The sequence below is a fragment of the Thunnus albacares genome, chromosome 3 (assembly GCF_914725855.1).
Source record: "Thunnus albacares chromosome 3, fThuAlb1.1, whole genome shotgun sequence".
Taxonomy (NCBI): Eukaryota; Metazoa; Chordata; class Actinopteri; order Scombriformes; family Scombridae; genus Thunnus; species Thunnus albacares.
Window position 1 is genome coordinate 27,450,350 of NC_058108.1, and position 16,098 is coordinate 27,466,447.

At 38.7% G+C, this 16,098-nt stretch overlaps 1 protein-coding gene across 4 annotated transcripts in view; it reads right to left on the reverse strand.

The window, feature by feature from the left end:
- Positions 1 to 1,902: 1,902 nt before the first annotated feature.
- Positions 1,903 to 16,098, reverse strand: part of LOC122979717 (protein kinase C beta type-like) — a 39,940-nt gene continuing 25,744 nt past the window's right edge. For 2 of the 4 annotated variants that reach the window (XM_044347409.1, XM_044347410.1), the window contains exons 6-17: positions 14,824 to 14,980; positions 14,321 to 14,455; positions 14,097 to 14,193; positions 13,830 to 13,973; positions 13,571 to 13,744; positions 13,350 to 13,441; positions 12,199 to 12,261; positions 11,964 to 12,102; positions 11,797 to 11,877; positions 11,599 to 11,706; positions 9,979 to 10,119; positions 6,465 to 9,535 (exon numbers count right to left, since the gene is read on the reverse strand). In XM_044347409.1, coding sequence (XP_044203344.1) covers positions 9,383 to 9,535; positions 9,979 to 10,119; positions 11,599 to 11,706; positions 11,797 to 11,877; positions 11,964 to 12,102; positions 12,199 to 12,261; positions 13,350 to 13,441; positions 13,571 to 13,744; positions 13,830 to 13,973; positions 14,097 to 14,193; positions 14,321 to 14,455; positions 14,824 to 14,980 — 1,484 coding nt within the window. In that variant the 3' untranslated portion in view covers positions 6,465 to 9,382. Of the gene's footprint in view, positions 3,757 to 6,464; positions 9,536 to 9,978; positions 10,120 to 11,598; positions 11,707 to 11,796; positions 11,878 to 11,963; positions 12,103 to 12,198; positions 12,262 to 13,349; positions 13,442 to 13,570; positions 13,745 to 13,829; positions 14,194 to 14,320; positions 14,456 to 14,823; positions 14,981 to 16,098 lie in introns of those variants that run through there. The other 2 variants (XM_044347411.1, XM_044347408.1) reach the window with 2 other exon arrangements.

Here is a 16,098-nt window from a genome sequence, read left to right on the forward strand (position 1 = left end):
ATGTTTTATGACATCTAAAAATAATCTGCTTTGTATAATAATTTATGTCTGATATGGCTTTTCAACAAACTGTTCAATTGCCTTGTTAGATTAATCCTAAAAAATGACATCTTCTTCTTCTCCCTTATTGAAAAATTCAGAATCTATGAATATGTGAATATTGTTCATTTCAGAAGTTTAACCTTTATATTCTCAAGTAATCAATAAATTGTTTAATGTATAAAATGTCAAATGGGGTGTGATGGGCTTTATCACATTTTTCTGACATTTTATAGACTTAACAATTTATTGAGGAAATAATAAACACATTAATCCATAATGTCTATCTATAATCTATAATTAATCTATAACTGTTAGTTGCAGCCCTAATGTTTTTCCAGTATTTTGCTCCTCCATGTATGTAAATGAAGTGTACAAAATAAGAGCCAGAAATGTTAATTTCCAAAGAGCGTTTTGGCAGATATCACAGCTGTTTACTCATTACACGTCCTTCATATTAATATCCTCATCAGGATTCCATCCAACAGTAAATGGGACAGGAGCTGTCCAAGATACTCGCAGGCCCCCTCATATCAATGAATAAAAAATAAATGAGAATATGAATATTTACAGATTTGAATATAAAGTGGGAGAGCATGTGTGTGGAAAAGCCAAAGCAATCAATGCACAAACCAAAAAATATGGTGCCTCGTCATAAAATAATTTTAAATACATTTTTCACATCTTATGTTGCAGTAAAATATCCGGTTTGCATAGTGTTATTGAAAATATACAGCAGCTCACTTGTGTTTACAGTGCAGTATTTGACACTCAATTTTATATTATATTTTATATTTAAATTAGATATTTTGTACTTTTGGATACTGACATATAATAGAAGTGACAAACATTGCCACCTGGAAGCTGCCAGATACAACCACAGTCTCCTCTGGAGCAGTTAGGGATTGAGGGACTTGCTCAAGGGCATCTCAGCAAGCGCAGCTCTTTCACTTTGTCCTCCTAGATTTATGCTTTCAGTCCATGAATCAACCAAATCAGCTGGCACAGACTGACACTGTCAGGCAGGGACCTTTTCACCATCCTGAGTCCGAGGCAAAATGTCATCATCAGTAAACAAATTTGGTTTTGAAACAGTGTCTTCATAAAGTCGTGATTAAAGTCTATTTTGAAAGAATGAGTCATCACTGAATCACTTTTTGTAGCTGTTGCTAATTGTACAATATATGTGGTTGTACTTCATTTCAAGATAAAAGGATGATCACAATTTTTCAAGTCTGTCTTTAAACAACAGTCAGGTGCCCAAATGTACATTGAAACAGTTTTTTCTTGCTGTAATCATTCTTCCTCTTTATACTGGCCATTAAAATATCCTTTCCTAAAGGAAAATTGGAAAAATGTATGTTTATCTGAAGATAATATGATGCTTCAGGCATCCAAATTAGTCAAATCAATTTAATATCTTCCAAAGTTTCTATCATTTTAGTACGAAATTCCCTATTTTTGTTACTGTTCTTCCACTGCAGCTCAACAGGGAAACACAAAGGGGGGATTGTACTAAAAACACAGTAACTTTATTATTAACTCAGACTGCTGAAGCCTCATATTATCATCATATAAACTTTCAAATACATTTTTGAAACTCAGAACCAGGACTGTAGATTTTGTCTTCCATCACTTACATTGAAAGCACATTAGGAAGAAATATTTTAATAGCTAATATGAACAAGAGGAATAATTACAGCGAGCTAAACCTCCTTCAATCTTCACATGAGCATCTGACTATTGTTTTAAAGACACACACATATATATATATATATATATATATATATATATATATATGAATCTGTCCTTTAAGTGGAGATACATTGATAAAGAGAGTGAAAACACAGGAGCCAGAGTTACTGAAATGGTATTATGATAATTCATTTTAATGAAGGTATCATACTGTAGGTGTCTCTCACGCGCAGGTTAAGACAGCGCATGCAACACAAGATTACTGTCCTGTTACACAATTTCTTTAGGTCACTTTATAAAAGTTGCCTTCCTCTCTCCAACTCTTCTTCTTCTTCTTCTTCTTCTTCTTCTGCCTTTTGCATAGTAAAACGTTTTATTTTCCCCTCCTCTCCTCTCCCTCTTGTCTTTCTTATCTCATTCCCCAGTTCCTTCTCCTCAAAACTTACTTAACGTGAGTGTTAGTTGGGGACCGGAGAGGGAAAAAGAAAAGATATGAAATGGAGATTTTATAGAAAGAGGAGGAGAAAATAGGTCAAACAAAGAAAAAAAAATTGACAGGTGAGGGTGCTGGCAGGGGTAAAATAAAACAGAAAAAGGGGGGATGGGGTGGTGAGGAGTTAAATAGAGAAGTGTACGATAACATGAAAACCACTTCTAGCTCTATATCCCATTCCTATGTACATATACACTGAAACACAAGTCATACAGAATTATTACGACTACTTTATATGTTCATTCCACAGAATCTCATATTTTCTTGTCATGGACAGCCAAAAACAGTCTTTGTTCCGTGCTTTGTACTGTAAAGCAAACTCTTATTGACATTATTAGAGATAGCGTACACAGCATTCGGAGTGGAAACTGAAACTTGATTTGGATATCGGATGAATATTTCAAAACTGACTTGCATCGATTAAATTCAAGACACAAAAGGTTTTTTTTTTTGTTTTGTTTTTAATCTCTGATATGTCAAAAAGTAAATCTTTAAAGAACTACTTGTACCTACAAATATGGCATGCATAGAGGAGCTGCACCACAAAGACTGTATAGGCCTACACAGCACTAACCCACCGCGTACACAGTGCCATAGAGAAGGGAGAGATTAAGCAAGAAGAAAGACAGAGACATTTTTTTAAATATCGCTGCCAAACAGGCATTTTGGGGGATTTCTCTCTTTTTTTTTTTCTCTTTTCTTTTTTTTTTTTTTTGCATCAATTTGGAAGACGAGACGTGCTTAAGACTAAGTTCAGGACTAACTTAGACATGAGGTTATAAATCAGGACTTTCAAAATCCTTCCTTCTCTCAAAACCGCAGCCTGCACAGACACATGTTTGTGTGTGTGTTTGAACACATACATGACACATATTGATCATGGAATGTTCATGACGCAACTTTTACAGGCCGAAGAGAAGGAAATCGAGTAAACAAACACACACACACTGTCGCTGATCGATGGAGCAAATACACACAGTTACACGTTGGCTGTGACTCTTGACCGCTGGCCTCTGTATTGACGAGGTCCCGTGAATACTACACACGCCTGCAGTTTTCCGGAAACTGGTTTGTTACCATGTGGCTACTGGTCAAGCTCAGTCCCACTGTGACCAACCAGCAGCTAAAGCCAGTTTGTTTTATTCTGTTTCTTCTGTGTGTGTGTGTTTTTAGACGTCAGTGGGAGTGTAAATATGTTTAAGGTGCTGATGTGAGTCTGAGGATTTGTATGTATGAGACGTTTTGGCTTCAGGTTCAGTGGTTTGAGTCCAGGTGATGGCGATGAGATGCGGGATGGGTCTTCGATGAAATGTAACCGGTCTGTGCGGGTTTGGAGTTAAATCTTGGCTGGGCTGCGTCTAACCAACAGGAATTCCTCAGACTTGTATGATGAATTCAGGGTTGGTGTAAGAGAAGCCTTGAAACTCGTTCTGGTCCAGATTCATGATGAAGAGCTTGTCTGTTGGCGTCAGCTCCACCGCCATCTTTGTGAACTCCTTGTCGAAGTTGCCCACGTCACGGCGAGATTTCTGCCGCAGAGAGACGGAGACGGAGAGAGAAAGAGTCAGAAAAATGAAGTTGGAATGAATTTTACACAGCGTTAAAAGGCATTTTTAACAAGTTTGACAACAAGCAAAAAGAAACAACTTTCCCATAGAAGCACAATGACGACGGGTAGAGAAGGAGGAAAGGGAAGTCCACTTTTTCAGCACACAGAAAGACATATTTTAATAATAATCTGCAGAGGTGGGACAGAGTCAGTGATTTGCAAGTCACAAGTGAGTCTCAAGTCTATGAAGTGCAGAGTCAAGTCCAAGTAGAGGGACCATGTTGGAAATAAGTGTTTTCACTTTAGCAAACAGATACCCATTTATACATCAGACAGACATAAAGCAACATTTTCATGACAATGGGTATGACATGCAACAAGGGTTCGTGGCTGGAATTGAAGCAGTGATGTTGCAGTTATGTCATATGCACATTCGGCTAGTGGGGAGCTCCAACTAGAGCTCTTTTTTTTTGCTGAAAACAGCTGCCTGGTGCTGCTGGAAACGATGTGTGTGAGAATGGAAAAACAAAACAATGAGCTGAAAGACGCTAAAAGCTGGGGGAATGCTGAAGGAAACTTAGTTAATATTAATTCCCTGTGGGAGTTAAAAACTACACTATTAAAAATCCCATTGACATTACAGGTCGCCATTTGATCCACTTTAAAACAAAGATATTAATAAATGCAGCTTTTGTAAGCTTTTGGACTTATGGTGGTCTTAAGTCTAAAGTCAAAGTGAAGTCACAAGTCATTGGTGTTAAAGTCGTTTGTTAAGTCTATCTTGATTTTGTCAAATCTAAAGTCATCAGATTCACGACTTGAGTCTACACCTCTGATAATCTGTCAATGGGTGGCACCACAAGGATGACTCTGAAGTCTGGACTCAGCACAACACACCAATGACTCCATACAGGACTGGGGGGAGCAAGTCGACAAAAACAAAAACACACCCTGCCAACAAACCCAGAAACACAGTCGAGAGATGGAGAAGACCCCCTGAAACAGTTCAACAGCACAGATGCAGATAGATCCAAGACAAACTTCCAGAGCCAGAGAGAGGAAATGTTCCAGTACAGACAAGGATCGATAAAACAGACCAGCTGCAGACCAAACCACAACCGGAAAAGATTTCACACAGGGAGGAGAAGCAGTGAGCCTCAGGCAAGACACATGTATCAAACACACACAGATCACACAGAGCGTTTAGTTTCCTACCTCCTCCTTTTGTCTCATCACAGGGCTTCCAGCTGAACTGAGGAGGGACCGGAAACTTTCCCATCTCTACCACTGGTCCTCGTACACTAATTCAGCTCATTTTTTGTATGTGAAGCAGATGTGAGCTGCATGTTTTATGTTTACAGTGTGTGTGTTTTGTTTTCTTTGTGGGTAAAATTTTATTTAACCCTCCATATTTAGCATTTTTAAGCACTTTATAACAATTAATAAATGGTTTAAAGCACACTATAATGTAGTTAAAGCAAGAACATTTAGTGTTTGTTAATGTCTTTGACAACTATAACTGTGTATAAATTGTGAATCACCATAACTGGTGTATAAACATTTAATAAATGAACAATATGACACTTCTATTCACATATGTCTTCATATTTTATATTAAGTATTTATTATATTTATTAATGAAGTATTAATCTTTTTATAAAGAAACTGAGCAGTGGACATAAAGTTAAGATTTTTTACTACTACTATTATTATTATTATAATTATGATGATGATGATGATGATGACTATAGTTTGACTATTTCATGAATAAAAGTTTGAAGGTCAACATGTCTTCATAAGTTTTGAACACATTTGTTAAAACATTTGAAACTCGCCTGTGATAAATTGTGTGTATTAGTTAAATGTAATAAATTTATAAAACATTCTAAGGATTTGTTCATGTGTAATTAAATATAATTACAGCTATGTTGTGTTATCAATCATTTATTAAAGAGACACATTATTATTATTTTGCACTGTACACACAGTCACATCAATTCTTGTTTGCATATTATATTAAAACAGGTGATTTTTCCCAACAGTTTTCATAGTAAGTTGCTGCTAAACTTAACTTGCTTTAAAGGTCAGTTAAGATGAATTTTCCCTCTTCAACTGTGACAAAATAGTCAATACTCGCTAGCAGCTGCCGCACTAAGCAGAACATTACCTCACTCGCTCTTTTACATGTAGAATATATATATACTTTAAGTCATTAAGGTAACAGATACCAAAATATTCCTGAAGTGAGTTGAATTGAAAATCATCATCTAAGCTTCAGAGAACTAACGGGAGCTAACGTTAGCTTCCATTAACAACACCAGAAATCAAGGGTTCATAATCTCCAACTGTTGATTGACCCGTTATGAAGTTATAACTGTTAACAAATGCATTAATAAATATTTTGAAATGCCCTTATATCAGCTTACAACTAAACCATAGTGCGTTATGAACTTTTTTTGTTGATATTGCTTATAAATGCTAAATAGGAGAGTTCAAGCAATAGTGAGACATTTTGGATATTATTACACTTATTGACTAAGTAAGATGAGAAGATTGATAAACACTCTCAGTGGCATCAATCTTCTCGTCTAACTCTCAGCAAGAAACCAAATATGTCCCAAAAAGTTGCTCTACTTCTTTTAGTGTTTTTTGGGTGTAACAGCAGTAACAAGGCAGACACAGCAGAAGTAGTCTGGTAGGCACCAGTGAGTATATTATCAGTTTCCAGTCATACAGGACAGTTACACAATCCACAGAAGCATCTCTCTCATCCATAACAATTTATCCAAATATCTCTCTGATGTAGAACTTGATATATATATATATGTATATGTTTTCTCTCATACTATATCTCGTTATATCATAAATGTTTCGTCACCGTTGCCGTCATCACAATAAACGCTCACTTTCTTCACCTGGCAGCATCATCTGTCATCTTTGTATAACATAAATTTTGTCATGACAACAAAAAGTGATGTCATCATGCCGCCACCTCCCCTTTTTGATACAGTACAAGCTCAAAGAACTAGATTTGACACGTTACTACCCTGCATCATTACACAGTTACAAAAAGATAATACAACCAGTCTCACATTGAAACACACTTTGTCTTCTCGGACAGTTTGTTTTATATATGAAAATGACTTTAAAAGGGTTGTATTGTCGGAGAACAGATAAGCTATAATGCATATTCTAATAATCATACATGTACTGTAAAATGGCACAAGATGGCTGCCCTTCATCACAGTTGTTAAGGACATATTTTGACTGCACCCTCATGAAGCTGAACTGTATTTTGGCACTTTTGGACATCGTGTTTCTGTATGCTAACAAACTACCAGCTTCACAAGACTATACAGGGCTTCACGGAAAGTGAAATTCCTCCAAAAATGGTTGTTTACAAGCGAAAAGATATGCCCTCTGTATCGTTAAAAACACAGTGTAATGCTTTGAGTAATGAATCAGGAGAAAAGTGATGAGTTTTCAGTCAAAAAACAGTAACTTGACGTTGACCTACATCCTTGCTGACTGCATGTATAGAGACTTCTATCCTCTGACTGGTTAAAAATGAAAATCAGCAAAATTTTCCGATAAGCTCACCACAACACTGACTGAACAGAAAGTGTAGAAGTATTTGGTCCTATAGACAAAAGTAAAGTCAACATTAGGAAACTGATTAGTACTCAAACAATCAAAGCAAAGCAATTGGTCAGTTTTCACTTACACAGTATGAATATTACCAATATGTGATCATAGTACACTCATCAATATTACTGATAGGTCATAGTCAATATGCAATTATAGGGAGGGTGACACAGAGAGAGAGAGCAGGTTCAGATCGGCCCCGAGGTCGGACTCCGACCTGAACCTGCTGGTGTTGTAAGGAGCCGGGCAGCATTCAGGAGTGAGCAACGTTTGTGCACTGAAGATAGAAATACAGCCAGTAGAGCTGATATGAGAGCAGCAGGATAACATGACGTGCTAATCCACAGTGAACTGAAAACAGAGTGACCGCTAGAAACAAGCCTAGTCTCCTACTGGCAACTTGACACGTGATTATCTGTTTATTTCTCCTGATTGTTAGCGTTTGAGCACCTGTCTGCATTTCCATCTGGATGTTATTTAAAGAAGTAGTTTGACATTTTGGGAAATGTGCTCATTCTTTCTTTCTGAGAGTGAGGTGAAAAGAGAACTCCACAGATTTAGTATCTCTCTACTACGACATTGTCGGACTCACGATGGACAGTTTAAAAAAAAAAAAAAGATCGAAACTGATGCAGCAGAACGTCTTTTATTCCATGAATTCTTACTCCTTGTCCAAACATGGCGCCTACGTTGCCCACAATGCAACTTCACAACCGACAATTCGGTTGGAGATTCAAGTCTATTATGCTAGTAGCAGCTAATGTAACCTCGAGCTGAGATGAGGAGCGAGCTGCAGAGGTCTGATAACCTCACTTCTGTCTAACTCCACAGCCCCAGATTTTATTCATTTTCAAACTTGTAGTCTTCAGCCCAAACTGAAAGTGACATCACTCAAAGCAATTCATCAGACGTCTGGAGCCACAACGAGGCTTCAGAAGACTTTTTTCACATATGCAGTAGACCTGTAAACAGACTTTGATTTGTTAAATTGGTGGAATTCCCCTTTAAGTACAGAACTAGAGCAAGGGGGTGATAATCCTGGCTTAGCATAAAGACTGAAACAGCTGGCTGTCTGCAGAGTTCAAATATTCACCTACCAGCACCTCTAAAGCTCAAAGAGATATTTAATGTGGTTTTCAAAATGTGGTTACCTAGACATCATGTTTGCAAGAATACTTATGAAGGGTATAAAGTCATATTTCTGCGCTACACGTCCATTTATTTTTTTGATTACCTTCGAATCACAGTGGTAAGGTAAAGCTACTGGTTTGTCAAAACTTAATAAAAAAATAAAGAAACACGGCTTTACTGTGTTTTCTCTTCACTGCAGAGAATATTACTCTCCTTGGGCACTTATTGTGTTACGAGCTTCTTCATGGACAACCCTTTCACAGGACCATAAGACTAGCTAGCAAGGCTACTGAAAATTAGACCACTGGCTGTCTCTGATGGTCACGTGACCCTCACCTTGCGGGTCCTGGGCGACCCTCGTGAGTCTGTCGGTTTTAGGGGGAATTACATGGCGTGTATTTGATGACAAGGCTTTGAGAAGTCACTGCACCTGGCTGTTGTTCGCCAAGAAATAGTTAAATCACGTATCTACCCTTAAAACCGCGAATGATCATTTTTACATCTTAAACAAACGAGATACAACATGTTAGCTTTAGAGGTGTTGGTAGGCGTATTTTTGAATTTTGGAGAGATCCAAGCGATCTGTTTCCCCCAGCTTCCAGTCTTTATGCTAAGCCAGGCTAATCTCACATGGGAGTAGTATCAATCTTCTCTTGTAACTCTCAGAAAGAAAGCAAGGGAGCACATTTCCCAAAGTGTTGAACTCTTCCTTTAACCTTTTCACCCTGCCGAATACAGCCTGGATATGATTTTTTTTTTTCTTTTCATTTTTGTGTGTATGTGTCTGAGGTGGGGGGTTTACTAGTGCAGCCCAGTGATATGTGGCATGGTCAGTGAGTTGTGTGAGGGTACTCAGGGTTAACAAATGAGAAGCCTTGGAATTCTTCCTGGTCCAGGTTGGCTATAAGCTCCTGATCTGGGGGGGTCAGCTCTGGGGGGTGGCGTGTGAAAAAACGATCAAAGTTCTCCGCATCACGCCCACACTGCCATGGAAAGGAGAGGAGAGAGAGAGAGAGAGATGTGGGGAGGGGGATGGAGTGAGTATGATGAGGGATGTAAGAAAAAAAGGACAACAACAAACAAAGAGAAAAAAGAGAAATACAACTAAAACATGGCATCAACCAATAAAATCACTCACAGCCGAAACTGTGGATTTCCATTGGTCCATATATGAGCCAGTGATATTTCAGCGTTATCATTGGTGACTACAATCACAAACTCTGCATTTGTCAGAGTAGTGACCAATGGCAGGTGATGGTTGGGTTCGGGGAGGATGAGCGATCTAATCGTTTCTACGACTTACCTCCAGAGTTTGACCTAATCGTATGTGTCATTTCCTTCAGTGTTTGTAACCAATTTCTGTGGCGATCAGTGAGTTTCAGGTTATAATCAACAGCTGAAGAGTGAGAATGTGTAAAATACTCACAGCTTTAGGTTTGAAAGGCGGCTGGACCTCTTTATTCTCCAGTTTTTCCCAGTCTATATAGCGGAAGAAGGCGTGCTCCTTGATGTCTCTCTCCCCCTCTGGACCACAGCCCAGACGCTTACCTGGGTGCTTGGTCATCAGCTAAAATCACACACAGACACCATGTGAGAGGAGTGTGTGTGTGTGTGTGTGTGTGTGTGTGTGTGTGTGTGTGTGTGTGTGTGGGTGTGTGTGTCTGTGTGTATAACGTCTCTTTCCCTACCCACTAGTCCTTCACTACATCTGCATTAAAGCTACAATAAGTGATGTTTTGGGGGCAAGTTGTGACCTTTTAGGTTGATATATTGAACTTGTTAGCTGATAGTTGCTTATTTATACATCCAGCAGTTACGGAGCAACATTATCATCATTCATCTGGAGTTATGTTTCTGTCCACACGGTGAATATAAGTCATATATGTAAATATTAACTCTCTTTTAGCTCTGTTTTTGGTCTCTATCAACTCCTGAGGGAAATATGTGGTTCTTTAGTTGCTAAATGCTTCAATATGTTCACCAGTTAGTCACTAACTGTGTCTGTGTGCCATTTGGTGCCGAGCAGGTAGTGTACAGCAGAGTTTTAGCTCTTTTTCTCTGAAAACAGCTGCCTGCTGTGGCTGAAAATGACATTATGAGAGAAGTGATAGTGAACCACAAAGGTAAATGTGCAGGCAGACAGCTAAACAATGAGCTGGAACTCGCTATAAAGCTCTTTACACCTGCAGAGTTGGGTGATAATTCTCGGCAGGTTCATCACTACAAGCAACGCCTCTCACATTGCGTAGTCATTATAAAAATATCCATTATAGCTGCTTTAAGTCACACTCAGGGGGTAAAGAAGGATGAGATAAATAAAGAGGTAAATAGGATAAACATATCAGAAGGGAGGAAATACATGAACACATTCATAAAAATGCAGTTTGTTAGTTTTTAAGGTAAAGCTGATAATTTATCTTGACAGATTCTTACAATTTATATGCTTTGGCAGAGCTGCTGTATTAGACTGCATTAAGTTGTACAGAACTAGAGCTGCAACATTTAGTAGATTAATCACAACTAGTTTTATAATAGAATGAAAAGTACAGTTATTTTTCAAGCAAAAATGCCAAAAATTTGCTGGTTCAAGGCTCTAAAAAGGGGGGAATTTGTTGCTTTTCTTGTTCTTACATCACTGTAGATTTAATATTTTGGAGTTTTGGACTGTTGGTCGGACAAAATAAGACATTTAAGGACGTCACCTTGAACTCCAGGATGTTGTGATGAGCATTTTATCATTATTTTTCTGATGTGTTATTGACCAAATGAAAAATGGTGAAAATAATCAGCAGATTAATCAATAATAAAAATAATCTTTTCTTGCAGCCATATACAGGTGTAGCTAATAAAGTGGCCAGCAAGTGTACATTTATGTGTTAATTTAAATTTTTAACATTTCCTCCATTATTCGTAACTTGCAGTTTTACAGCAATTAGTGGAGAATCAGCTCTGATGAACGCTGCAGTGTTCAGAGCAGACAGGAGGGATTAGGGGTCAGATTGAGTCTGTATGTATACAGTATGTGCATTTGAGCATGTGTTCTCACCCCCTTGCAGATTGCAACAGCTTCTTTGGACATGGATTTCGGATAAGAGACATGATGCTCCATGATCGACTGGAACAGCTCATCTTCGTCCTCCCCGTCAAAAGGCGGCTGGACACAGAAATATACTTTAGCGTTTTCAGTTCTTGTCACAGTTGTGTGTTTTCAATTATAAAGGAACTATAGTTAATGGATACAAACCTGTCCAGCGAGCATTTCATAGAGCAGTACTCCAAAGGCCCACCAGTCCACAGACTTCCCATAAGGCTGATAGGCGATGATCTACAAAACACAAAGTCAGAAAGGATCAAGTATCAAGTTAAAAAGGATGAAAACAAGACCAGTTACCACACAGCATGTAAACACACCTCAGGGGCGATGTAGTCTGGTGTTCCACAGAAAGTCTTTGTGGTAACTCCATCAAGCATGTTCTCCTTGCACATGCCGAAGTCGGCGATCTTTATATGGCCTTCAGAGTCCAGCATCACGTTGTCCAGCTTCAGATCCCTGCAAACACACACACACACAAGTGATAAACACACAAACTACTCCGAGATGTTTGTGAATAATCACATAGAAGATTTGATTCACAAACGAACTCACCGATACACAATGCCTTTGGAGTGAAGGAAGAAGAGTCCGATGGCAATCTCTGCAGCATAGAACCTGAAATACACAAACACCAGTTTATAGATATGGACACACGATAGAGTGTGTGTTAGATGTGAGACAACAATACAGCTGCATATAGAAAAATACGTAAGTACATACAATATAGGTAGATAATCTACATACACAAATACACTACTGTACCCCTTGAACACAGAGTTTACACTATTCCTAAATGATAAAACACAGTAACCAGTGGTCAGTAAAGTGGGAGAGTATATTTAAATAAAAGGAAAAAAGGTGCGGACAATATGGGTAAAAGATGCTGTAATATCCCAATATAATATCTGATGACACTCATAAATGATGAGAGGTGCTATTGTGAGAGTTATTCAAGATGATGTTATTGTGAACTACTTCATATTGTCGTCACCAACCTACATAATAACATTACTAGAGCTATTTTGATAATCAAATAGTCGTTTTAGTCATTTTTTAACCATAGATGCCAAATGTTCAGTGGTTGCAGCTTCTCAAATGTGAGAATTTGAAGGTTTTCTGTGTCATACATGATAGTAAACTGAATAACGTTGGATTTTGGACGGTTGATTGGACAAAATAGGGTAACTGACGACGTCTCTTTGACCTTTAAGAAATTTTAACAGCCATTTTTCTCTCTTTTCTGACATTTTATAGATAAAATGATGAATCGACTAGTCATGAAAATATTTGTATACATCTTAATAAGCCTTTTAAGAACTTACAACTATCATGCTTTGCTTTTGCATAAAAGTAAATGAGCTGAGTTAAATGCAAAGTGTTCAAATAATGTATTAACTATCAATACAGTAGCTCTTTTACTGTGAAGCAGCTGCAGGCACCTGACACATACTATGTAAATAAAAGGGTTATCTAAATCTAAATTTGTACATCCTTTAAAATGTTTTGTCAGATTAGCCCAAAATATTGCAAAAGAGGAACAGATATCAGTGAAACAGAGCATAACACAGAAAAAACAAATTTTAAAGGCTCAATAAGAACAGGAGATCACACTGTACTGGATAATACATGATACTGTTTTTAGCAGAAAGGCGATATTCATACTATAACATAAAACATGTTGTTGTTTTGGTGTGTTTACTCACACAGCATGAGGCTCTTTGAACTTTCCAACCTGTTGGATCTGGTACATGAGGTCTCCTCCATTAATATACTCCATCACAAAATACAATCGGTCCTGGAGAACAAGGACAAAGGAATAAGGAAGGAGATGAGAATGAAGGATCAGGGATGAATAAGTCATCATCTATCTATAAAATAGTTGTGTGTTCTCATGTTTCTGTTGATGCGAGACGTCGTGTCGTACCATTGTCTGGAAACAGGAGTGCAGCTGAGTGAGGAAAGGCGGTTTCCCAGACAGAGCGAGGACTCTCTTCTCCACCATGGTGCACTCCACGTCATCGTCCTGGATCACCACGTCTTTCTTTAGGATTTTTATGGCGTACAGCTCGTCCGTACCCTTCCTCTCAGCCAGCATCACCTGAGAAGAGTCCGTGAGAAGTAAACAGGTGAGATTCACGCTGCTGATTCAATGTGACTCACAAACGTCTGTGAACGTGCATCACCTTGCCAAAGCTGCCCTTTCCCAGAACCATGATGAAGTTGAAGTCAGAGAGCTTGACGCGGTCCTGATTGCCATTGCTGTCGTATTTGCAGACTGAGGAAGAGGAAGAGGAGTCTGTGGGCTTCCCTGGACCTACCTTCGCCCTCTGAAGAGATGAAGGGAAAGGAAGGAACGGAAGATGATTATAAGGGAAGAAAAAATAATCCTGATATTTAAAAAAAACAAAACAACTGTTGTTATTCTGCGTTGTTAAGCCTGTGTGCATCACCTCAAACTTTTGTCGTAGCTCCTCGTTACCATCCTCTCCATCTGGCTGGACGGGAACGTTAAAGTATTCTCCTTCCTCCTGGGACAGCATCTTAAACCTAAACCCCAGAATAAAAAAAAAGAGCGATGTCAGATAAAGTCCAGGATTAACACCAGACGATGACAATAAAGCCCTTAAATATTCACATCCTTGTTTTGGACACATGTTCAACTTCAACATCTTACCATCCATCTACTCCTTGCTTTTGTAGCTCTGAGATCCCAAAGGACAGAGATCCCATGAAGTCATTCCTGCTGGTCAAATCCCAGTCCCAGACCTCCACCGACAGACGGCGGTCTTTGTCACTTTCTTTTAGGTTGCTGATAAATGAGGAAAGAGGAGGGAGAAAGATCAGATGTAAAAGAAAAAGAGTCACGTTCGTAAAAGAGTAAAAACGAAAATCAGTGAGATCACACTTTTATTTCAAAGCCACATTCTCAGTATCTCTCACTGTCATATTTTTAAACTGGTGAACTCTAACAATAGACAGTTTTCATGCCTACGCAGTCACAGTAACCCAGAATAGCTTCGATGACAACAAGCAAAAACAGGAGAGAGATTGAGGACATGAGCTCCAGTTCACTTTGTGCTCATGTGAGTGAAAATGAGGCCAAGTTTAAAATAAACAGGTTTCCTTCCAACAACGCCAAAAATAAAAATTTTTGTTCTGAATGACAAAATGTCTCACAAGTTGAAGGTCTCGTTCCAGGTGGGGTTGAGGCAGCATTTGATGGTCTTGGTCTTCTGCTTGCTCTCGCTCTTGGGATCTGGGATCAGCTTGAGCTTCACGTAGGGGTCTGACAGGCCGTTGGGGTCCATGGGCACCAGGTTCTTCGCCTCTTTGACTGTGAGGGGATGAGATGAAATAAGTGGTGGAAGTAGAAGAAAGAAGAACATCCAGGATATGCAAACATTTCATTTTCTTGGTGATAAAGGACCAGATTTACTAAGACTTTTGTGGCAGTTTTTCAGGTACAGATGGAACACGTTCTGTTCCAAACACACTTGATTTATCAAAACTGGAACCGCAGTGTCATTTGTGCGAGTGTGTGCGAGGTGCGTCTCTTTTTATTGCACATGCATTTAAGGGAGGATTGCGCAAATAACAAGAGGAGACATGTTAACAGATGATGATTATGTATTACGCTGGATTTAATAAATTCACTCAATTTTGCAAGGAAAATTCCCTCTTTGCCTCTGAAAACCAGACGTAAACATACTTCAACATGTTATGTAATGTTACAGAACAACAAGGAAGGTTAGTGGTGAAAAAGTGCATTAAGTATTGTCTTGTATGTGACTAAAAAAACAATTTGAGACAAAAATGAAGCAGTTAGACTTTTCTTAATGAGCACAATATCTGATTACTGTAAACACAATAGAATAGTGGATTTGAGAGTTTTGGTTTGTGTTTATCAAACCTGAATTTGAACTCCACTGTAGGCTGCAACTAAACTACTCCTTCCTTTCTTAAGTGAGCGAAGCGGCATTTACCTCAGTATTAACATCCATATAAACAGCATCTCCAACTGCTCCTTTTCTCTCTTTCTCCACCTGCTCCAGTAGCTTGAGTATATTTTGTGTGTCTTTGTCTTATTATATCACTTTATCTAGTCTGCTTTTTGTTTCCCATGAACATGTTTATTGCCTTCTAATGTATTAAGTCTTATAATTAGATACAAGCTAAAGATTGTAATCTCAGAGTTTTCAGAGTAATATTGTCCTCCTCCTCGTCTTGTCTTGCTTTATTACTCTAGAGCCGTTGTGGCTCAGGAGGTAGAGCAGGTCGTCCACTAATCACAGGGTCAGTGATTGGCACTGAACCCCCAGTTGCTCCCGATGGTCAGGCTGGGACATTGCATGGTAGCTCGCTGCCGTCAGTGTGTGAGCATGAACGGGTGAATGAGAGGCAAATTGTAAAGTGCTTTGTAAATGCTGAGTCACTCAATGTTTGAGTAACAGT